General features: G+C 45.5%; 1 protein-coding gene across 4 annotated transcripts in view; it reads right to left on the bottom strand.

Annotated features, from left to right (window-relative positions):
- Positions 1–6756: 6756 nt before the first annotated feature.
- Positions 6757–24659, bottom strand: part of FHL2 (four and a half LIM domains 2) — a 477249-nt gene continuing 459346 nt past the window's right edge. For all 4 annotated transcript variants that reach the window (XM_069636912.1, XM_069636913.1, XM_069636911.1 and 1 more), the window contains one exon: positions 6757–7611. In XM_069636912.1, the coding sequence (XP_069493013.1) occupies positions 7460–7611 (152 nt within the window). In that variant the 3' untranslated portion in view covers positions 6757–7459. The remainder of the gene's footprint in view (positions 7612–24659) is intronic.

Below are 24659 nucleotides of genomic sequence, written 5' to 3'. Positions count from 1 at the left end.
ATCTGATGATTTTCAGTCGCTGCGGTGCTCTCTGCTGGTGCCATCACGCCTTTGGGCGCCATGACCGCAGGAGATTGTTGCGTTTCGGCGAATGTTTCCATTGTGGTTTGCTTGTTCTTATTCTTGCTCACTGCCCCTCGTCCCGACATCATGCGGCCTCAGTTAGGCGCCTGAGGTTACTGGTCTCAGATGTGGCAGTTCTACTCCTCTGTGTTGATTCCACACCAGTGTGTCTGTTCAGGTCTGGGGCAATTATCTTGGTAAAGCCCCAACGTGAGCTTATTTTTGCTGGGCTCTTTATCAGAGTGGGTTGCGTCCTCCCACGTATCAGTGTCTCGCCGCGTCCTGAAGACCACACTTTCCTTTGACGTAATCCCCAGCTTCAGGTGCTTTATATTTTACTCTTCCCCATCTGCATACACATCCGCCTGAACTCGCCCCACACAGCGTGTCTTTATGTGGTGGCATCCACTGTTTACCTCTTTGGCTACTCGTAGGTCATCTGCATGTTTTCTGTCCCCCTGAGTGCCACCGGCTCCCTTTGTTTTATTTCTTCTCGCCATCAGGAGCACAAGAACTCTGCATTGGAGTCAGTTCAATGTCTCCAGATATACAGTTAGGTTGTTTTTTTTTATTTTTGACAGCCCCAGATTTGCTGCTTGCGGTGCTTAGTTTTTGATTTTGCTGAGACTCATTATGGCCCAGGGCCTCACCTGACAAAGCGTTGATAAACTGTCTAGAGTTGGTCCGTTTATTACCATTTGGGGCTGGCAGGTTTTAGACTTTTTTTTCTTTTGTAGTTTTCCTTTCCTTTGTTGTCTGCTGACTCTTACCCAGCCTTCTCAACCACTTTCCTCTCCTGGTGAGTCATCAATTGTGTGCATTTCCTGCGCAGGGAAAGATTCCTCCGAGGCAATTTCCCTCTCCCTAAGGCATATTTCAACGAGCGGAGTTGGACTGTCTGGCGATTCCATGATTGTTCTAAGTGATTGTTCTAGGTTCTCCTGGACAGTTCTCCTTTCCACGTGTGCCTGCACTAGCTCTTTTACGCTGTCATACAGCCTCAATAAGGATTCCAGCACCAAATGAAGTGCTGAAATCGAGACAGGGTCAAGGGTTTCACTTTTTGGCATAATGTTGGAATCCCTCCTTAATGTGATGTTTTTGGGGGTGAAATAATGTTCATGTAGAAGAGCAAACTGAGCTTGTCTGAGTTCTCATAGGTCCTGACACTCTATGAATGAGCTATTTAGAGGACTAAAAACACAATCATGGCCCCTTCCAGATCTTTTGTTTCCTATTTCACTGGACCAGTTTTTCCAATGGTTGATCAGAACGTTTCATTATTCCCTCCATATCATTGCAGAGTTTCTCAAAGGATGGGTCCAGTAGAGTCCATGTTCATTGCTTATGAAGCAGGGTGCCTGTTTGTTGTTTTCACCCCAAGGTTCCCTGTTCTGCACTGTTGGACTAGTGTGGTTTTCAACATTGACGTTGTTCTCATCACATAGATTTTGGGGTCATGAAAGTTACATGGTTAGTGGTCGAAAGTGGGACTCCTTTATCCATGGATGGCAGATCCATACTCATTAAGGACAAACACCTTGCCAATTAGGCCCAATGTCTGGTATTGTCAGCCAACAAGTTTATTCAGATTGAAAAAAATCCATCAAACACAAAGCAAAACATCACACAAAAAGCATTTACAATCAATAGACCATATACTCGAATAGTACAGCAAAGAGTCTCTTAGGGAAAGGAAAGGGTGAAACAAAGGCCCCCATCACCCTCTGGATAACTCCCCTTGCCTGGGCTTGATCCCCAAAAAGCCTGTCCGGTCACGGCCCAGGCGAGTGAGGTTTGCCCCAGACAGGGGGTAGGACCTCCTGACTGGCCTCATGGGCGATATGAAGCCTAAATAAGAGTGTGGGCTGATTAGAATTCCGCTCCCTGATGTCCCTCCCATCCCCCCCTATTGACCCAGGACCCTGCTCGCCAGTCTCCAGTCCCAAAAGGCCAATTCCACTATGTCCTTCGGGCTCTTGCCCACACTGGCCAATCTCCGACAGCCTACCAAGGATTCCCTGGACACAAAGGAACATCCTCTCACGGAACGTAACCAGTGTACACTTTTGTTTACAAGAGATTCCCTGGACTCCAACATGTTCTTTTCCATTTTTGGTACACCGTGAAGATACACTGTAGCTCGACCATTCTGGTCATGAACAGGAAGCTGAGATGGGCCGACTCTGTGCCGTGGACCAAAGACAATCTTGATTAGGGCTTTTTAGGACTACTAGACTTGGGGCAAATTCCACCACCCCACCAAGCTCACTGTGCTTGGTGCCGCCTGCCCTGGGATCTTTTCCAATGTCTTAATGTGCAAACTCAGACAACAGGCTGGGGCAAGAAGATGTTGGAGCTATAGTCTCGGGACACAGGGGGGTTTGATCCTTGGGGTGTACCAGAGGGAAGTCAGAGAGACCTTTACAGACAATCGGAATGGGAAAGGGCTCCCCTTCCCTTTGCGCCCTCCCCTTAATGGCTATTAGAGTTGTGAGCAAATTTCTAATGGCAGCCAACTCAGCCAAAACTTGGTTGCACTTACACCCCCCGAGTGACAGAACCACCTCGGTTGGGGGGTTAATAACCGGCCCTACAGCCGGGGAGGTTTCACATTTTGGTTGCATGGACACCCTAAATGGAGATAGGTAGAGAGAGGGGCTGGCCAACGGGCACACTGTGGGCATAAGTACACTCCCGAAACTTCTGTTGTCCAGGGAGAAATGTACTGCCCCCCGCAATTGGGCTAGCCAGAGCGGAGCTAGAAAGTGACTTTCCCGTCTGGCACGAATGATAGAGCATGGTGACGGGTGGAAGCCACGATGTTGCAAGCAGGAGTGGAGCTTACTGAGGGATAGCTGCTGGCTAGTACTCCGATTCCTGCAGTGTCTCCCTCATTGGACTCCGGCATCTCTGATCCGGTGCCAAGATTACTGGAGACGCATAACACCTTGGGGGGACTGAGGCTCAAGGTGGGGACAAGGGGAGAGAGCACATCTGCAGTAGATTGATGGGACATCGGGCCTGGATGTCTTCCTCCGTTGGGGCCTATGATAGCCTGGTCCTCCTGAGGCTTAGAGGTACAGTCCCCTCCTACGCAAGGATCCGACATACTGCCATGGTTAGTAGGTATTGGACCTTCCCTGGTCCCTTGTCCGGCGGCTATACTGTCCCCCTGTGGCAGCCGACAGCCCCCATCTTTCATCACTAGTGGGGGTTCGGGGAACATGGGAGGGGCTCACCCTCATGAATTAGGACAGAGTTTTGCACATCCGGGATTGGAGCTTTGGCTGGCGCTCCCTTTTGACCCTGGGAGCAAAACCTCTTCACAGCCAGGACCTTTCGCTTGGGTTTGGGACCACCCGCTTGGCGGGTGAGAAGAACCTCTGAACAAAATGAGGGGAGGCGGAAGGGTGAGAGAGCTGGTAATGGAGGGAGGGGTTTCCTTGGTGGTCCCTGAGCTTTCAAAGTTCTTAGGGACTTGAGGAGTGACATTGCGGGTTTAGTAGGTCCACCCCAGTGTTTCTGCCCTCTTGTCCAAGACACACAGGCAAACAGCTCCTCGTACAGTCCCTCACCTGCACTTACTTCACCCTCTTCTCCCAGGTGTATCCAGGCCGAGCCTCCCTCTTCACCGCCAAAACACTGTGTCCTTGTACCGCCTCAGGGTCAAAGGGACAAAGTCCAGAAGATGCACCTCCACGGGTCCGCAAACCCCCTCCGCAGGATGCCAACACCCGCGCCCTTGTCCCCACGGGCTTCACCCTGGCGGGCCGAGAGTCCTGGGGGAAGTAGTGGAGGGGGCGTGGCTTGCACGCAAGTATGGAAGCCCTCCTGGGCCAAAACTGCTCCTCTGCAGAACACCAACACCCGCGCCCTTGTCCCCGTGGGCTTCACCCTGGCGGGCCGAGAGTCCTGGGGGAAGTAGTGGAGGGGGCGTGGCTTGCACGCAAGTATGGAAGCCCTCCTGGGCCAAAACTGCTCCTCCGCGGGACACCAACACCTGCGCCATTGTCCCAGTGGGCTTCACCCTGGCGGGCCGAGAGTCCTGGGGGAAGTAGTGGAGGGGGCGTGGCTTGCACGCAAGTATGGAAGCCCTCCTGGGCCAAAACTGCTCCTCTGCGGGACGCCAACATCCGCGCCCTTGTCCCCGCGGGCTTCACCCTGGCGTGCCGAGAGTCCTGGGGGAAGTAGTGGAGGGGGCGTGGCTTGCACGCAAGTATGGAAGCCCTCCTGGGCCAAAACTGCTCCTCCGCGGGACGCCAACACCCGCGCCCTTGTCCCCGCGGGCTTCACCCTGGCGGGCCGAGAGTCCTGGGGGAAGTAGTGGAGGGGGCGTGGCTTGCACGCAAGTATGGAAGCCCTCCTGGGCCAAAACTGCTCCTCCGCGGGACACCAACACCCGCTCCCTTGTCCCCGCGCCCTTGAGCATCCTCACGAGGGCCATAGCCATCTCCCAATACTGCAGAGCAAAGACTGGGAGTACCGTCCACTTCAGGTTCCCTCTCCCCATGCAATTCCCCTTTGTCACCCCTGCCTTCTGAGGACAGTGACTTAGATTTACTTTGTTGCATTTCCACAAAAACATCTTCAGATTCTTCATTGAGTTGTACCGGGGTAGTTCCCATATGTGAATGTGGTTTGTGCGTGTCGCACAGTCTTACCAACTCCTCATGGGCTTGTAATGCAATGCGCCCCTTCTCAGTTATTTTGAGTTTGCCATTACGAAGCTTATACATTTTGGTTGGTTCTTTGTTAAGTGCGATTTACACCCACACAGCCAGACAGATGTTGTTTTTTTTGTGTGAAACTGACCTATTGGTGGTGCTCAAATGGTACAAAGCTACCCCACAGTCACCCAGGTCACAGACACCTTTTCTCACAATGTTATTAATGTGGTTGAAACCGCGCTGCCGAGCAGCGTACTCCCCTTTCTTCGCAGTTGGTTTCAGCAGTGGGCTCTCACTGTCAGGCATTGCATAGTGCGTTCCTTTTGATAGACCCATTTTGTGGGCTCAAAGGGTAAGGGCAGAAAAAGAAGAAATAAAACCACACCGCAGTCGCCCGCGTCACAATTCAGCACAGGTAAAGAAGGTCAGCAAAATGTTATAAGTTTAGCCCGCTCCTAATGCAATGATGCAGTGCAATTACACAATTGCAAGTTACTCTTCCCCTCTTGCACAGATCACAAAGGCCCTTACAGGTCCAAAACTCACCCGGGTCCTTTCTCTACCAATGGTGAGGTTTTTGTAAGTGGGGTCTCAGAAAATCCAAGCCAAGCCTTCCCCAACCTTGCCGCATTCTTCGGCTGGCTGGACTGCCAGACTGTTTCTCACTCTCTGTGACGCGCTATGCTAGATGCAGAATTCTTTATCCAACAGCTCCTCCTTCCAGGACAATAGCAATCAAAACATATACAAATTAAATGCATCACATAATAGCAACCCTATTTAAAAGTAGACCATCATTACAAAGATTTCACATAATCAATCCTAGTCAACCATGCTTGCTTTAAAAATGTGACCAAATTCACACTTATACATTTTTCAGCCACATAGAGCAAAACCGTCATAGCTTCAATGCATGTAGAGATGTGGTTCCCTCTTAGCAGAGGAAGAAGCAACCACCTAGAGGATATCTCATACAGGGGGCAGAACAGCAAAAAGTGTGTTAAGGTCTCCATCATCGCACCACTTGACTGTAACCGTCGCAAATGGTAAAGTGGCTGATTTAATTTTTGTGATAAGGTTACTGATTATGCAACACCCAGTAGAGGCCATGTCTTAGGGTTAGACATGAATCCAAATTGTCCGCCATTATTTTAAGCTATACCGGCTCTTCGAGAAGTTATTTCATGAATGGCCCTATATTAGCTGCGTTCTTGAAAACATCTTCCGCCCCCAACGATCCCAGGCTGGTGGAGGCATGTCTGAATCAAGGAAGTGGTGGCACCTGACCAAGGCATAGCAGCATATTCAGCGGGTAGCGCCAAGAAAGGATAGCCCCTCAAAGGGCAGCATCAGAGTGTCAGAGTCATGCAAATGGGGTGTGGTGGGGTGGGCAAGGGGCTTCTTCTCACACGTCCCATGAGCCTTGAATCACTTCAGAATCACTTCACTAGTGGTGCCGCTTCGGTCCCATGGTTACCACATCTTTCACCACAAGAGCCAGTTAGGGGACTTCACCACAATGAGTGGAGGGTTCTCACTGAAAGGGCCAGATTCTGGCCTGCAGGTTGGTGTGGTTGGAACACTGCGCACCTCATGCTTGTTTTGCTCCTGCCTTGCTGGGTGATCAAGGGATGCCAAGATGGAATTGGGCCAGTGCAGAAGGCTCACAAAGGGCAGCTTAAAGGAAGAGTCTTGGGCATTTGCGTGTCAGAAGCCTAATCCCAATGTGTCTAGAAAACTGGCAGCACTAGCTTTGGGCCTTACTGCTCAAAGAGGGGTGGTGGTCATCTTGGAAATGGCTCTGGTCAGCCCTGCTGACTGGTGTGTTGCAGGTTTTCTCGGAAACGTAATATGTTGCAATTGTGCTTTGCTGCTAATGAGTATATGCAATATTGTGAACATGTATTTGCTTAGCATCAGTTTTTCTGTTTAACGAAGTGGAGCGTTCCCGTTTCCCGAAAGAGAACCAGCTTTTAAAGAAACAAGCACACCAACAGTAATCACACAACAGAAAATAAATGGCTGTATTTTTGGATTTTAGCAGTTTATTTTTAAAATACAAGATGTGACACAGTTCCAATTTATTTTTTAATACTGCCAGTGTGCTATTTTCATCCTCTGCACTTCACCATATGGTCAGCCATGCATGCAGTAAAATATTTCATACATATAGCTTCCCCTTTTTTAGGTGAACTGTCTATTTGTTTCAGTGATGCAATTCTTTTCTTTTCTCAAAATATAACCAGGCAAAACTATTCCTGCCAGCAATCTCACAATCACACAAGTTGCAAATGTGTACAATGTATACAAAATGTGATTTGTTTCTAGTGGTTGAACTGTAAATGTGTTAACTTAATCCATACATTTTATAGATATGGACCTAAGGGACTGCCACAATTTGTTTATCAACTACTAAGTGACAAACATGCTTACGTTAATCACATTCAAAGATTATGATGCATGCACTCGGTGTGAATAATTACTATTAGTTTTTTATTTACTTTTTTAAATGTGCACCCTTTTCCTGCACACTTGGGTAATAAGTAAGCTGTACATTATGCAAGGGTTAATTGATGTGACTCCTAATGAAGAATATAGCATTGCAATCATTAATTGGCAGGATAAAGGCACTGTATGCAACATGGTTGAATTCTATAGATAGAGACTGCAAGCACGTGTAGAGACTGCAAGCACGTGTTAATGTGCTGTTCCACCCATGTTCATCTTCACACATCTTTTCCACACTCTGGGCAAAGGATCTCATCCCGTTCAGTAAGGAAGCCTCGGCCGACTAATGAAATGGAGCACTTCTTGCAGTTGAAGCAGTCGTTATGCCATTGGCGTTCTTCGAAGGAGATGTACTTGGTCCCTCCAAGCCCTGTATCAAGGAAAGACAGGAGGGCATAAACATGTGTTGAGTACTGAGCTCAAAAGTTATGTCAGCTATTATTTTCCTTCTGTGACCACAGCAAAGGCCAGGATAACAGTTGATGTAAACATTTATTCACATGTTTCATCATTTGAACTGGATTATCGGCTAAGTAATAGAAAAGACTGGTAACAATAGCCCTTGTCGCATACGTTTATTATGAATTTTAAAAACATCCAAAAAACCAAATCATCAATACAAAATATAAAATCCATGCACAAATACATATGGTAGCAATTTCTGCTTTTTAAATATGCATCCAATAAAAACCACAATCCTAACAGCATCTGATGGCACGCCTAACATGGGCTTGATGGCCATGGCCCAACCAAAGGAACAGTTATTTGTGGGTAGGTGCATACACTACCGAGGCTCCTTCCTCTGGATTCAAGAGAGCGAAAGGCCAACTACTGAGTTCATACATACAGAAATATAAAAAACAAACCCGTAATTTAAAACAAATCAGCATCTACTCTATTTAATTTCTGATATTTCTAATAAATAATTTACTCTATACATAATGAAATTTGTCTTCATTCATAATGCGCTTCCCCATCGAATCCATTGACAAATAGAGTATTCAGCAAATCGAGAAGAAAAAAAAAGTTGTTCAAAGTGCAGTTGAGGATGATCTAAAAAGAGGTGTTCCAATGTTTCTACTTTTCAGACCTCATGGCAAAATCTACAAATTTGCAATGCTCTGGGTACGTTCAGTCAAACCCCGCTAACGTCTCCCATAGGGCACAGCTTTAGCCTGAGTCTCAAAACGTATAAACTCCATTTTCTTTAAGACGATTTCTTAAAATAGTTTGAGATGTTCCCCAGAGGAGGTTTTACAAACTCTTGAGTTTCTATACAACTTGTAGATTCCTATCTGATTCTTCATATGAATCCAATCTCCCAAGCAGAGTTTATTTTTAATACTCTGGGGATAATCCACCAAATCCTGTTCAGAGATATCCATCATGTTATTTAATTTGATGGCCCAATTGTTTAGAGCTAGATAGGATTGGTTCCGTAGTAGATCATGAAGTGTAGTATATGGAGATAAAGGGGGAGAATTCTGTATCTTTATATTGAATAGTAGTGACTGCCATTCAACATACGCGTGTAAGGCTCTATGGAGTCCTTCATAACAAATCACAACAATTGGAACACCAGTGGGAAGGTTCAAAGGTTTTTGCCACAATGTAGCCTCTATTTCTAACCAATCTACCACAGTTGGGAGGGTTTCAGCACCAAAGGTTAAGCACAGGACTATTTTATATATTCCCAATATAAAACCTCAGCAGCTGATATTTTAGGTTGATAGTCTTTCCCAACCTCAGTGTTAGACACATTTTAGTAAATGGTACGGCCAAGAGACGTCAGACTCGTTACTATTTCTAGTTGTTTACTATTAATGTACCATCTATACTTCATCTTTCTACTTCTGGCCAGATTTTGAATACAAATTTTAGTTTTAGTTGAATTCATCTCTAAATCTAAATCATGCATATAATCGAAGAGCGAGTCAAACAGTTTCTGAAGGCCAATTGGGGTTTGATCCATTAACACAATGTTGACAGCGTACACCAAATGGCGAATGAGTGAAGTGCCTACTTTGGGACAGAAAGAAACACGTTTGGAAAGTGCAAGACCCAGGTCTGAGATCTACAAATTAAAAAGGTCCTGGGCTAATTTGCCACCTTGGTGAAGACGGCGAAAAGTGTTTATAGCATCAGAAAGAGTACTTTAGAAGTCGAGTCGGATTCTTTGTATGTAAATATTGTAAGACACTTCCTATTGTTGCCAGGCATCCATTTTTGTACAATTTGTCCTACAGTCGATCTGGATTTACATGATTAAAAGCTAAATTGATAAATGTCAATTATAATGGCTTCTGTTGGGGCTGAAACTGCTGTTGGATCATTGAAAGATGTGGCAATTCATGGAGCAGCCCATTCCCTGCCTGAACCCGGATTGATTTACGTCAACAATTGTATGTGAGTTAGATCAGTCAGCCAAGTTGTTCAAAAATATTGCCGAAAAAATCTTACATCATGCATCCATGAGGGTGATTGGCATTTAGTTGGAAGGAAGGCTCCAATCACCCTTTTTAAAGATGGGCACAAGTAATGATGTTTTTCCAAGATTTCGGTATGAAGTTGACCCAAAGTATGAGATTATATAAATCAAACAGGATTGTTGACCAGAGCACTGGGTCAGCCTTGAAGATAGTTATAAGTAAACCACAGGGTCTGCAGCATGGAAAGGTTTTGCTTTTAGAAATTGACAATATCCATCGTTCTCCTCAAAACTGAGTGACCATACAAAAGCATGGCCCGAGAATGACTCTGGTCCTTGAACCTTACTAATTGTATAGTTCTCGGAAAAGTGTCTTCCAGATAGTCTGGGATAGGATTTAATTGGGCATCAATTTGGAGAGATACAGAATGATTAATTAACTGCCAAAAGCTGTTATTGGAGGTTAGTATCCTTAACATAATTTCTGCATCTCTCTGGTACATTATATGTTGATGAGACTTTTACCAATTCTTATATCTTTGTTTCAAAGATTTTTGCATCAGCAGAGAGTTCTGATGATGGTCAAGGTGCAATATGCACAAATCATGTCTAAGTTCCCCTTTTTTTTCATGCATCATTTCATCAAAACAGTGGCACACGATAGATTTTGTCTTTAACAGTCCGCCTTTATTCCTATGGAAGAGTTTCAAATGGAATTCTATAAGGTTGGGAAGGGAGTTTGCAACATTGTTTTTGTGTAACTTTCCATCGACAACAAAGCCCAGGTTTGAGTTGAATTTAGAGATATCCCTTGGCATCCACTTAATACTATTTTTGTTGCATAACCACCACCATGTCAGCATAACAACTTGAAGTCGTGCTTCGTGGAAAATTCCAATTAATTAAGATGTGTAAAAGAGCAAGATCACTGAGTGTAGTAACAATTATCTCAAAGTGTACACATTTGTCAAATAATAATCCAGAAACATGTAATCAATTGTTGAATTCATAGACCATTTCAGTTGGCCGGAATGTCAATACCGGATTCTCCATTGGCCATGAAGAGGGCCCATAGGTCATAAAATCTAAAATACTTTCACCCCTAAATCTAAAATCTTTGAAATTAAATCCTTTTTGCTATCAAAAGGATTAATACAAACTGAGATAAAGTCACCTGACACAATTATCTCCCCAGTAGATTACTCATACAATGATTCAAGTACATTTGATAAAGCTTGTAGGAAATGATAAATTTTAGTCCTAGAAGGATTCCAATAGATATTAATAAGCAAGCAAGAAAAGGTTATAATACTCCAAGTTAATTTAACAGGCAATATATCAGTGGAATTACGACTCCAGTTTTCGTAGCGAATATTCAACTGAGAGGGAATCGCTGTGAGGAGGCCCGCGTAGGATGTCTATTCAAACCCTTCTTCATGGGAAAAAAAATAGATCATACCCATCAATGAAAGGTTTATCCGTTAACCATGTTTCCAGGAATAGGAGAATATCATGAATTTTAAATGTGTTAGAATAGAATTGTGAGTTAGTCGAATGAGTATAACCTCTTGTATTCCAGGAAAATACAGAGAGTAAAATTAATTGATCGATCCCTCATATCACTAATTTATGATTCTTTTTAGAATGAAGTAACGCTGTTGTAATCGCTGACCAGTTGGTGGTTTCATTAGCTTTGGCATAAACAGAAGTTATTGCCATTACCCATTGACTATGCAATCTACCTGAATTTTAAAGTTGTCTGACCATCTATGGTTTATATAATAAGACACAACCTGAATGTTTAGGTTATAATTCTGAGATGAGACAATGGGAATCGACTGACTGGGCATTATGTCATTCCTTATTGGTGGAGTCGGCACATAAGGCCTATAAATGTCATAACCCATGTTTTAGAAACAAATTATCTTCCTGTAAAAGTAGGGCTGTCGTCAATTTGGAGTACAAGTAAATGGTTACCAAGTCATTTCCATTATCCACCATGAATTCCACTTGTTTGATATCATTAGCAGCAATTGTTTTCAATCTCAGAATGTCATGAAATAAATGCAGAACCATGTGTGTGTTTAAGGTCATGTATTGGTGAGATTCCAACAAGGCTCCCATGTTGTCATGACCGCAGTCTCCAAGGAGTCAGGTTTAGCCCAACTGCCTCGGAAGCCGGGTCACAACTTCATTTCCAGGCACCCATCGGCTCCCATAGGGGCCTTATGGACCTTGTCCTGGCGCCAGTGGCTCCAGGCTCATAAGGGGACCCAGTCCCGGCACAGGACGTGCCGGGCTCATGATGCAAGGAATGGTGCTTGGGTGGACCTACCTGTTGCAGACCATGCTGCTCACTCACCTGCAGGATGAAATCCTCATCCATCCATGGCTGGAACTACTTTACCTTCTGGGTGTGGCCAGCACCACTCCCTGGGACTGGATACTGGAACTATTCTGGAAGCTGGGACTTCTTTCCTGGGCGAGGCTGCTGTGGAAGGAGACACCTAAGCACTCCAGTAGGCTATTTAAACCACGCCCGATCAGAGCAACGTGCTTCGCGTTATTCTGCAATAGCAGCAGGACGCTCACCGTGTCAGCTCCAGAGAATCTGCAACTTCTGCATCTAGGGAAGAGAAATCCGTAATCTTACCTTCTGAAATGCATCTCAAGCCACGGGCTGCAGCTCTCCATTTTTCGGCACCCTGTGGAAGCAAGGACATTGGTTAGTAACCTTCGTGAAACTTTTCCTACCTGCGCTGCATTCTTCTCGCCTCCGCCGACGCTGCTACTCGCATCTGCAAAACAAAAGGACATCATTAAGAAATACAAAACTCCATCCATACGCACGTGTTTTGGGCAGCTCTCATCTTTCTCACTCCTCGGCGCATTCCTCGACATCTATTTTTCTACCCAGCTGCTTCTGCAACCTGAAAAAGGAAAAGAGACATTAAGAAGTGCTTTAAACTTCGAATTGACATTTTTTACTTACTTGCCTGCAATACCTTCGCATTTCCATCGCTCTCCATTCAAGCAACCGCCGTTCGTGCTGCTAACGACGGCCTAGCTCCAAATCTTCATCCTCTGCAACCAAGAGGCTGGACAGTTAACCAGTGAAGTAACTGGCTTCGGCACCCCTGCACAGACGCAGGATGCAGAGCTCCGCTTTCACCTATATAAGGTGAGCACCTTTAGCCTACGAACTACGTGGGGATTACCAGGAAGGGGAGTCAGCTTGCCTGTCAGGCTTATATATCCTATTAACCCCTTGCTCTCACAATTGCAGACACCTCACCCTTCAGATCAAGATCTCAGTGAGGAGAGGGCCTTTCCAGGGTGGCATTCGAGGCCTGCGCGTGACCCTAGAAGACTCCGAGAACCCCCAGCCCAGACCTGCGCCTCCGAGGGATTCAGGTGAGCGTTACAGAACGCGAAGCCTACCGCAATATTCCCACCCAGGCGCAATGGAAACCTCGGACACAGATCAACTGGCTCAAATGCTTGGGGAACTAAGGGCAGAAGTACACGCATCTCGCCAAGAAACAAACGCTTTACGAAGGGAGTTAATCATGGCCAAGGAACGGACTGATGATCTGGCCAGACAGTTGCTACAGGCTCAAGCGGGACAGACGCCACTGCCTCTCTATGGAGGGGGCGGCACGCCTACAACTTCAAGTAATCCGGTGCAAATTAATCTGCCAGGGAATGTGCCTTTGGCCCCGCCCGAACGTTTTTCCGGAGATCCAAAGCGATATGCAGTATTCATCAATCAATGCCGCTTGCACTTTCTGTGTAGACCCGCCGCATTCCCAACGGACCAAGCCAAGGTAGCGTTTGTACTCTCCTATCTTAGCGGTAGTGCTGCAGATTGGTCCATTCCTCTCGTGACACAGGATGACCCGCTCCTCTATCACTTTCAAGACTTTCAGACCAGTATGGAAAAGTTGTTCGCAAGACATTCACAGGGGCAGGCCTTGGACAATGAACTCCTGTCACTCAGACAAGGTAATCAGGATCTCCTGGCTTACATAGCGTCCTTTAATAGACTGGTGGTTGAGACCAGGTGGCCTGAAGATAAGAGAATCACGCTCTTCTACAGAGGCCTACGTGGGGAACTTAAAGACGTTTTAGCACAGGTGGTTAATCCGCCGCAAGGCTGTTCAGATTATATCGACCTAGTGGTCCAATTAGATCATCGGCTACAGAACAGGAAGTCCGATCGATCCAGATTTGAAACCCGGGTACTTTCAAGACCTCAGAGCTCCGCTAAAGGGAATGACTCCGTGGAACCAATGCAAATAGGAGTAGTAAAAGGACCATTAACTCAGAAAGAACGGGAAAGAAGAAGGCAATTACAGCTGTGCCTATACTGTGGGAATTCTGGACATTTCCTTCGTGATTGCTCAGTGAAACCGGTCAAGAAGACCGTAGGAGCTTCTGATAAAAATGCTGAGAAACTGGAATCGGGAAACGACCTCGCCCGACAAGCGTAGAGGTCCGCTTGCCGAGCGTTAAAACCAGTTCCTTGACCTCGCATTTGGTTATGCCTATGGTCCTCATAAGTCCCAATAGACCAGATCGCATGCATGCTATAAAAGTATACATTGATAGCGGAGCAATCGGTAATTATGTGGACCACGACTTGGCTACCAGGATGGATCTTCCCCTATGTCCCAAGATGGTAAAGGACGTAATCACTACAGTGGATGGTACTGAAATAGCTTCCGGACCAGTTTCTCATACCACCATGGAGGTAACGTTGTTATGTCAAGGCGGACATCCGGAGAAGATCGTGTTTGATGTAATCAAGGCCCCGCAGTTTCAGGTGATTCTGGGAATGCCTTGGTTGGAAAAGCACAATCCTCAGATAAACTGGCGAGCCAAGGTAATTCGGTTTCCAGAATGCGCTTCAACCTGTTATCCTCAGTCCGAAATCAAGCTAGCAGCCATCACTTCCGAGGACCCCCGATTACCTCTGGAATACCAAGAGTTCAGCGACGTCTTTCAGAAAGATCAAGCCAACACCCTGCCACCGCATCGGTCATACGACTGCCAGATAGACCTGATACCTGGGTCCACCCCTCCGTGCAGCAGAATATATGCCCTCACTGAACCAGAATACCTCCATCTCAGGCAATACTTGGACCAGTACTTGGCTAACGGATTCATCCGCCCCTCGAAATCCCCGGCTTCCTCAGCTTTGTTCTTCGTCCCGAAAAAGGAAGGTGACCTAAGAACGTGTATCGATTATCGCGCCCTGAACCAGATTACAGTCAAAAACCGATACCCGTTGCCATTGATTCCTGAATTATTGGACCAGGTAAAAGGCGCCTGCATATACACAAAGTTAGACCTCAGAGGAGCTTACCATTTGGTACGCATTAAGGAGGGCGACGAGTGGAAGACGGCCTTTCGCACTAAATATGGATTATTTGAGTATCAAGTAATGCCCTTCGGACTATGTAACGCACCGGCCGCCTTCCAGTATTTCATGAATGATGTCCTCAGAGAACTTATTGATGTGTGCGTAGTCGTTTATATTGACGACATCCTGGTATACTCAGCCTCAGAAACTGATCATCGTAGACACGTCACAGCGGTTTTACAGAGACTTCGCCAACACCGCTTGTTTGCTAAACTGGAGAAGTGCACCTTTCACGCAAAGGAAGTGGAATTTTTAGGGTTCATCTTATCACCCAACGGAGTTCACATGGATTCAAGAAAAGTGGATGCTATCACCAAATGGCCTTCCCCAACTTCCGTTAAAGGTGTGCAGAGCATGCTGGGCTTCGCTAATTTTTACCGAAGGGTCATTCCTGAATTCTCTCGGGTAGTCCAACCTATCACGGCTCTTCTGAAAAAGAATAAAAAATTCGAGTGGACTCCAGAAGCCGAACAAGCCTTCCAAGAATTAAAAGCCAAATTTATCTCTGCTCCAGTCTTAAGGCATCCCCGTCCAGAACTTCCCTACATCGTTGAGACAGACGCTTCCAGTCTTGCAATGGGGCGGTGCTGTCACAAAGAGACCCCGAAACGCACCAGTTACACCCTGTAGCCTTTTGGTCTCGCAAATTTTCGGCTCCTGAAATCAACTACACAATTACGGACAAAGAACTCTTGGCAATTAAGTCCGCCTTTAAGGCCTGGCGGCATTATCTTTTGGGAGCCCGGCACACAGTAACTGTAATCACGGATCACCGTAACCTCCAGTACCTGAAGTCAGCTAAAGCTCAATCTTCGAGGCAACTACGCTGGGCTTTATTCTTCGCAGAATTCGATTTTGTAATCACATTTCGACCAGGCGTTAGGAACGGAAAAGCAGACGCCCTTTCCCGGATAGGGGTAGACGAACTTACAGCTAATCCGGAGCCGGTGCCAATAATTCCTGAACAAAAGATACTAGGAGTAATCAACACATTATCCCTCGAAGAAATTAAAGCAAGGGTCAATAAGCTCATAACTCCCGAAGATTCATCGAATTGGCAATTGAAAGGAAAGGATTTTACAATAGATCAGAACCTATTGTATTTACAAGGAAGACTATTCTTACCCTGCGCTGACTTACAAAAACAGGTCATCACCTGCTACCATGATTCTCTAATGGAAGGACATCCTGGAGTTGCCAAAACCTCAGAGAAAATTAAAAGGAATTTTTGGTGGCCATCTTGGAGGAAAGATGTTAAGGAGTTTGTGGCTTCTTGTGGTATCTGCGCACAAAACAAGAGTCAGAAGGAAAAACCAGCAGGATTATTACGTCCAATAGACATTCCACCAGGCCCTTGGCACACGCTCTCGATGGATTTTATCACGGATTTACCCCCTTGCTCCGGATACAACACAATTCTAGTGATCGTAGACCTTTTTTCAAAAATGGCTCATTTTATCCCACTGAAGGGTTTACCTACAGCTTCCATTCTAGCCCGAGAATTTCTTGAAAACATTGTCCGGTTACACGGTTTCCCTTCAGTACTAATCTCTGACCGAGGGAGCCAATTTATTTCCCATTTTTGGCGGAGTTGTTGTCGTTTAGCACAAATTGATGTACGACTTTCCACCAGCCATCATCCTCAAACCGATGGGCAGACTGAGAGAACTAACCAAACTCTAGAACAATATCTGCGCTGCATGTTGCATCAATCCGAGGGTACTTGGAAGGATGTCCTTTGGATTGCTGAATACACTTACAATAATTCAATCCATTCTGGGACGGGAAAAACCCCTTTTTTCCTGCTGTATGGAAGTCATCCTCGAACCTCAAATCTGGACCCACCTCAAGCTCTCGGAACACCTGCTGTTGACCATCTGCATTCGACAATAACTCAAGCTTTTAAAGAAGCCACAGCTCATCTTCAACGAGCTAAAGAGTCATACAAAAAAGGAGCAGACCAACATCGAAAAGAGGCTCCTCAATATCAAAAAGGAGATCAAGTCTGGCTGTCCACTAAACATTTATCTTTAAAAGGGCCACGCACCTTCAACCCAAGATATTTAGGGCCCTACTCAATCACGGCCGTGATTAACCCAGTGGCTGTCAAACTAGAATTACCTACTCGAATGAAGATACATCCTGTCTTCCATGTTTCTCTCCTGAAACCTGTGCAACCCGGAACCCGTTTGACTAAACCTCCTGAGCCAATCCAAGTTGACGGAGAATCCGAATTTGAAATTCGAGACATCTTGGACTCCAAAATTTCCAAATCAAAACTATACTACCTGATTGATTGGAAGGGATATGGACCCCAGGAGAGATCTTGGGAACCCTCAGAATATGTACATGCACCTCGTCTAGTCCGAAAATTTCATCGGGCTTTTCCCAACAAGCCAAAACCTCCGGAAAAGACAAGCTTGGGAGGGGCCTTGAGGGGGGATGCTGTCATGACCGCAGTCTCCAAGGAGTCAGGTTTAGCCCAACTGCCTCGGAAGCCGGGTCACAACTTCATTTCCAGGCACCCATCGGCTCCCATAGGGGCCTTATGGACCTTGTCCTGGCGCCAGTGGCGCCAGGCTCATAAGGGGACCCAGTCCCGGCACAGGACGTGCCGGGCTCATGATGCAAGGAATGGTGCTTGGGTGGACCTACCTGCTGCAGACCATGCTGCTCACTCGCCTGCAGGATGAAATCCTCATCCATCCATGGCTGGAACTACTTTACCTTCTGGGTGTGGCCAGCACCACTCCCTGGGACTGGATACTGGAACTATTCTGGAAGCTGGGACTTCTTTCCTGGGCGAGGCTGCTGTGGAAGGAGACACCTAAGCACTCCAGTAGGCTATTTAAACCACGCCCGATCAGAGCAACGTGCTTCGCGTTATTCTGCAATAGCAGCAGGACGCTCACCGTGTCAGCTCCAGAGAATCTGCAACTTCTGCATCTAGGGAAGAGAAATCCGTAATCTTACCTTCTGAAATACCATCTTTGTCTTCTGCAGCATCTGAGAAGGGAAAAGAACACCAGGTTAGCACGAGATAAAACCAGCGCAGCACTTACCCAATCCATCGGTGCATCTCAAGCCACGGGCTGCAGCTCTCCATTTTTCGGCACCCTGTGGAAGCAAGGACATTGGTTAGTAACCTTCGTGAAACTTTTCCTACCTGCGCTGCATTCTTCTCGCCTCCGCCGACGCTGCTACTCGCATCTGCAAAACAAAAGGACATCATTAAGAAATACAAAACTCCATCCATACGCACGTGTTTTGGGCAGCTCTCATCTTTCTCACTCCTCGGCGCATTCCTCGACATCTATTTTTCTACCCAGCTGCTTCTGCAACCTGAAAAAGGAAAAGAGACATTAAGAAGTGCTTTAAACTTCGAATTGACATTTTTTACTTACTTGCCTGCAATACCTTCGCATTTCCATCGCTCTCCATTCAAGCAACCGCCGTTCGTGCTGCTAACGACGGCCTAGCTCCAAATCTTCATCCTCTGCAACCAAGAGGCTGGACAATTAACCAGTGAAGTAACTGGCTTCGGCGCCCCTGCACAGACGCAGGATGGAGAGCTCCGCTTTCACCTATATAAGGTGAGCACCTTTAGCCTACGAACTACGTGGGGATTACCAGGAAGGGGAGTCAGCTTGCCTGTCAGGCTTATATATCCTATTAACCCCTTGCTCTCACAATTGCAGACACCTCACCCTTCAGATCAAGATCTCAGTGAGGAGAGGGCCTTTCCAGGGTGGCATTCGAGGCCTGCGCGTGACCCTAGAAGACTCCGAGAACCCCCAGCCCAGACCTGCGCCTCCGAGGGATTCAGGTGAGCGTTACACATGTAGATACGAAAAAAAATTATTAATAAAATCGTTGCTTGGTGTCATAGATTTGTTATTGTTTTTAGATTATTTAAATAAACGTATCAAAAAGACGAGATCTTTTCTCTCCCATGGTTAAGAATAACGCCTTGTGCAGAGCAGGTTCATCCAAGTCTGCTTCATAATTACACTTTGGGATCAAAGAAACCTCATTAGATACATTTTTATTGGCCACTATTTTAGTGTCTTAAAGGAGCCAGATTTCTTGGTAATTTTATGCTAATGTGCATCACAGGATGAACTGCATCAGAAAACCCGTTTTAGGAAGAATACATCGATAAGAAACTTACATTTCAAACTTCAATTCCGTCCAGTTTATTCGCAATGGACCAATGGACTTCAGATAATGTTTGATAGATGCTTTGAAAACTTAGTAATGACATTGATACCTTAGTTCCTCTTACCATAGTTATCAATCACAAACAAAATCTTATGGTAGGTCTCATTTGAAAAGAGGACAAGTAACAAAAGAAAAATAAACACTTTCAAACACTCTCTCAACTTGCAGTTCTCTTATCATCCGAAACATACAAGAAGAGAGTTTCTGTCTTTGACCTATACCCCTCTGTCAAGAGTCTGGCACCGCAGTGGAAGACATCTTGATCTTATAAAGCTAGTAAACCCCTTCACTTGATCCTGGTCCTCCCCTAATAACTACCAAACCATCAAAGTCGAAAGGTAATATAAACAACACCACTGTACTGTTTGTTACTGAGAAGATGCCCCCTGGAAATTAAAATCTTAATCAAGTAACCAAGCCTGCATATTGTAAGCAGAATCGTGTTCACCTTCCTTCCAATCAGTTTCCCATTCAACTATTATAGGCTACAAATGGCTCTAGGAAAAGAAGCAACATTTTTAACTTCCTGTCAAAGGTTGAGCTAATCTGCTCTACATCACCAAAGGCTGCACCAACAAAATAACAAGTAAACCCTTCAAGAAACAACATTATTGCTCAATAGTTTGTTCTGCTTGGATCTGGTTCTCTGCATTTGCCAAAGTCTACGACTATCATGTGATTTCCCATATGCATCGGTTGGAGGGTGCGGGGGGACTCTCCTTCCTTATTTACCCAAAACCTTGACTCCTTCAGACAGGGTAACGACTGTCATCACTCTAGCATCAAGCTTAATATGGAGCCCTTTTGTTGCACATCTTTCATGCAGTTAATTTCTCAGTGATTGATTTCAATTAATTCTGTCTTGCCGGTAGACAGAGTTAATTCCTGAAAAATCAGCACCTTGCAGTCCAGGAAGTCTAAACTCATCTTATGGTGTGCCGCTGTGATGATGGATAATAATACAGTTTCGCAACAATGTCCATATAACGGTTGTTGGAATTTAGCCTTTGAGGACCCATGCTATGAGCTCTATAAATTTTATTTTCCTAATTGAACGGGTTCCCTAAAGCCTGTTGTACTAGGAAAATAACACAATGTATTTGTTTGTTTTATTATTTGTAATGCGCGCCAGACCCAGGGGTATCAGGCGCAATGGCCATCAAGAAGATTGTTCAGCTTAGGTTACAATGCTGTACAGGAATATACATTTATACAATTTATACAATAAGTAGCTGGTGAGGAGCAGGCAATTTGTACAGGATAAGATGAGAAGCAGGTAAGTAGGTTACACGTCTAAATAGATACACAATGATCAATATACAAGGTATGTACAAATGGGGAAAGGCATACTAGGATATGTTAAGTCATTTTCCTTGATCCACCGGATGAGGTTGGACCTGACGTGGAGGAAGGGTACATCTTCCCTCAGGAGTGGGGGGAGGGAGTTCCAGTATTGAGCAGCTTTGACCGGAAAGCTGCTTCCGCCAGTCTTAGTACGTTTAAATCTGGGCACCGTTAGGAGGTTAGCAGTTCTAGTGGGGTGGTTGGAGGATTGTCTTATAAATTTAGCTATGAAGTAGTGTGGTGCGGCAAAGTCGAGACATTTATGTGTCAGTGATGCTGTTTTAAGGAGGATCTTGTCTTTTGTCGAGAGCCAGTTGTTGACTCTTCTAATGTCAGAGATGTGGGCTATTTTGGGAATGCTTAGGGCTGCTCTCAATGCGTTGTTTTGTAAAATCTGGATCTTGTTAGTAATATATTTATCACACCCTAAACAGAGGGCATTCCAATAGTCCAGTTTGGACAAAACAAGGGCTTTGGCTAAGGTGATGCAGTTATTAGAAGAAAGGAAGGGTTTGGCTGCTCTGATTAGTTTGCAGGTGTAGGCCGTTGACAAGGCCATAGAGTTGACTTGTTTTTTAAAAGTCAGTGTGGAGTCTATTAAAGGGTTTTGAGTTCCTTGGCTACAGTAATATTATTGTCATCTATTCTGAAGTTGGCATAGTTATGACCTAATTTAAGGGTTGCAGGGGTGGCAAGGATGAGAAGTTCCGTTTTGTCATCATTCAGGCATAGACCGTGCGAGGACATCCATACCTGGATGATGAGGTACACTCTGTTCACAAAGGCCAAATCCTTGCCGTAATCTCCCGTCAGCGGGATGAGGATCTGGGTATCATCGGCATAGTTGGTGTAGGTGATACCCAGGCCATCTAGATCATCAAAAAAGGGCTTTGTGAAGATGTTGTACAAGGTTGGGGAAACACAGGAACCCTGGGGCATCCTGCAGGTGATTAGTATGGGTCAGCGGCTGCAGATGGAGAGAAGACGCGCATGGTCCTGTTGTCGAGGAAGGATTGGATCCATGCTATCGCTTATTGGGAAAAGTGGGCAGCAGGTGGTTGCATAGGATTTTATGGTCCACTAAGTCGAACGCCGCTGAGAGGTCAAGTAGGAGCAGTAATTCTGCCTTTCCATTGTCTCTCAGCGTGTCAATTTGTGCCTTAAGGTCAATCAATGCAGTTTCAGTCCCGTGTTGGGGTTCGAAGCCAGATTGACGTACTCCTAAAAGGTGATTACATTCCAAATATTGTTGAATTTGAAGGTAAGCCACCTTATCGAGAATTCTAAGCAAGAAAGGGACTGTGGTGATAGGGCGGTAGTTTGTAGGAATGGAAGGGTCAAGAGTTTGGAGTGGAGTTTGGAGGAGTGGGAGGACCCAGGATTGTTTCAAGTTATTAGGTATGGTGCCAGTGGAGAAGGAGGCGTTGATGAGCTTGGAAATGAATGGCGAAAGGTTACGTGCCGCATCTTTTATAATTTGGGCTGGACAGGGGCCGCCGTGGCAATTGGAAGGTTTGAGCGTGAGGATGACTTTTTCCACCTCTAGGATGGATGCTTTGTTAAAATTACAGCGGGGTCGGAGTTGATGAAAATGAGGCGTGGGCAGTGGCACAGGGGGATTGTTAGGTTTGGGGGCAAGGTGGAGAGTTTCTTTTTTTTTGTTGATTTTGGCCTGGAGGTTTGTTAACATGTTGGATATGGCACTCTGAAAGTTGGTGCACCATAGCTTGTCCTTAGAGGGAAGTGTCCGGGGCAATGATGGGCGTTTCTATCTCTCTAAGGATAGTGAACAGTTCTTTTGTGCTTGAATTGGCTTGAGTAATACGTAGGTTAAAGGACGATTGTTTGGCAAGAATAACTTCTTTTTTGTAGAGGGTGGCTATTTTACTAAGGTTATTTTTGTTAGTGACAGAAGGATCATGTCTCCAGATTTGTTCACTTTTCCATTTTTCTAGTTTGATTGCTTTCGAATCATGCATCCTTCTTTAAGTAATCTAGTGCATACATTTTCATTCTTGCATGATTTCCTAGGTACTCACATTTCAGTTGAAGTGAGTGCTCAATGTCTCTAAGGCTTTTGGTTCTTTCACCTCTCGCCTAGCAAGTTTATCGCCCTCTTATTGTCCAGGTTGGCTATTTTGAGATCCATCTTAAAGATCTACAGTTCTTTCTGGAACTGCCCTTACAGTTGTCCTTAGGTCCCTGGATCACATGTGTCAATAAGGTTGTGCCATGCATATCAGGACTGTGGTTCTCCATCTGATTGTCTGCACCATATGATGTGCAGCTGATTGCACGGGATCAGCCTTTTTCTAAGATTCTAAGAAAGTGTCTAAACTAGAATTTTTACTTTTCCTCTGGGACTTGGACATGTTTCTGAGTAGTTCACTCTCGATGTTGGCAGAGATCCTGTATTGTAGTTCCGATGGGAGAGAGACCCCAAACTCTTCAGTCAGAGCACATATAGCACAGGGGTATGTCACTGCTTGAAATATTATTCTACAAGCACTTGCATTCCCTAGTCAAGCCAGTGAAATATCAGACTTTGTGTTGCTTTAATTCATAGATATAGACTTGCTGATCTGCCATACTTTTAAACTAAGCATTTGAGCTCTTTACATTCTTTCCTTCCTGTCCCCTCCACGTCCTTTAACACCAAGCACTTAGGGTGTGATGTCAGAAGGCAAAGTCCACCTGTTCCAGGAACAGGGATTTGATACTTAAAACCTGCCTCTCTGCTAGCCACAATAGTATCCAGGCCCTCAATGTACTGAAAGACTCCTGCAAGTGTAGGCCGGCCTCCCCCATCTTTGGGAGCCTGAGAAAAGGACTCCCCTTACCCCTGAGACCCTGGATTATGGCTTGTAGCTCCCTCAGAACCAAAGCAGTCACAATTCTGCAATTTTGCGGTTGAACCGCTATGAACCATGATTCAAGCCTGTTCGATGCCGATCAAACCAACAGGACCCTCTGGTTTGTTACTTGGCAACCTTAGAACATCAGTACTGTATGTTCAAATAAGTTTGCCACTGCACTACGCGAGGTGAAGCGTATTGCTGCCTAGGATCGAACAAAGAAGCATTGGTGCACCAGCACTGCACAATCCACTGTTCGAACCTACATCTTCTTCATCAGCGATCAAGTCGAGGATTGAATCGAACCTGGTGCTGTTCCTGAACTGCGTCCTTCGAGTGCTACAATGAACCAACTCGTCTTGTGCATCCTGACAGCCTGTCGGCCATCGATCTCACACTTTTGGACCAATCCTGGTAACCTCCATGATCCGCATCGCTCAAGCATCACTTCAAACGACGGCAACCTTCAGTTCGACCACGACTCAATAGCTGTTTGCCATCTGTACTACTGCAACTGCTGAATTTGAGCCCAAATCGAACCGCCAGCACAGCACTGAGAAGCCTGGTTCGCTGTTGTTGAACTGCCAAGACACTGCAAAGGTATTATTGTCTGATAACTGCCCCCCGTCCAGACTGACTAGGTCACTTTAATCCCTTTTGCTAGAGGGACATGTCCTTTTCAATGAACATTGTGGTTATTGCCTTTCAACTCCCTGTCTCATTACCCAAAGTGTTGCATCTTGTTATCTTTGCATCTTCTGTGTTCTTTCTTCTACAGGGGTGGGTTTTTGTAGTGATTTATATTTTGTTATAATTGCATATGTTGTGCATAATTAAAAGATATATTTTTAAAGAACATTGATTGGACAGTCCTTTATTTTGCTGTTTGGGTCTCTACTATTTCACATTCACACCCTTCTTGTGGATATAACCTTTTCTTGGCCCACATTAACACAAAAGGCGAAAGAGGTATATCTCTTAACAGTTCCTGTTTTACCTTTATGAATGGGCTCACTCTTGGTTTGAAGAAGTGTGAGGGCTGAGTAGGAGCTTTAGCCTCTACTTGCCCTTGTACTCCTGCTGGGCAGAAGTGAAGTTGTCACAGCAATATAAACAAGAAATACAAATACTAGTGTAAAGGTAAT

Source organism: Ambystoma mexicanum, chromosome 7p (genome assembly GCF_040938575.1).
Source record: "Ambystoma mexicanum isolate Mex_15411 chromosome 7p, UKY_AmexF1_1, whole genome shotgun sequence".
Taxonomy (NCBI): Eukaryota; Metazoa; Chordata; class Amphibia; order Caudata; family Ambystomatidae; genus Ambystoma; species Ambystoma mexicanum.
This window is presented reverse-complemented; position numbering and strand designations above follow the sequence as displayed.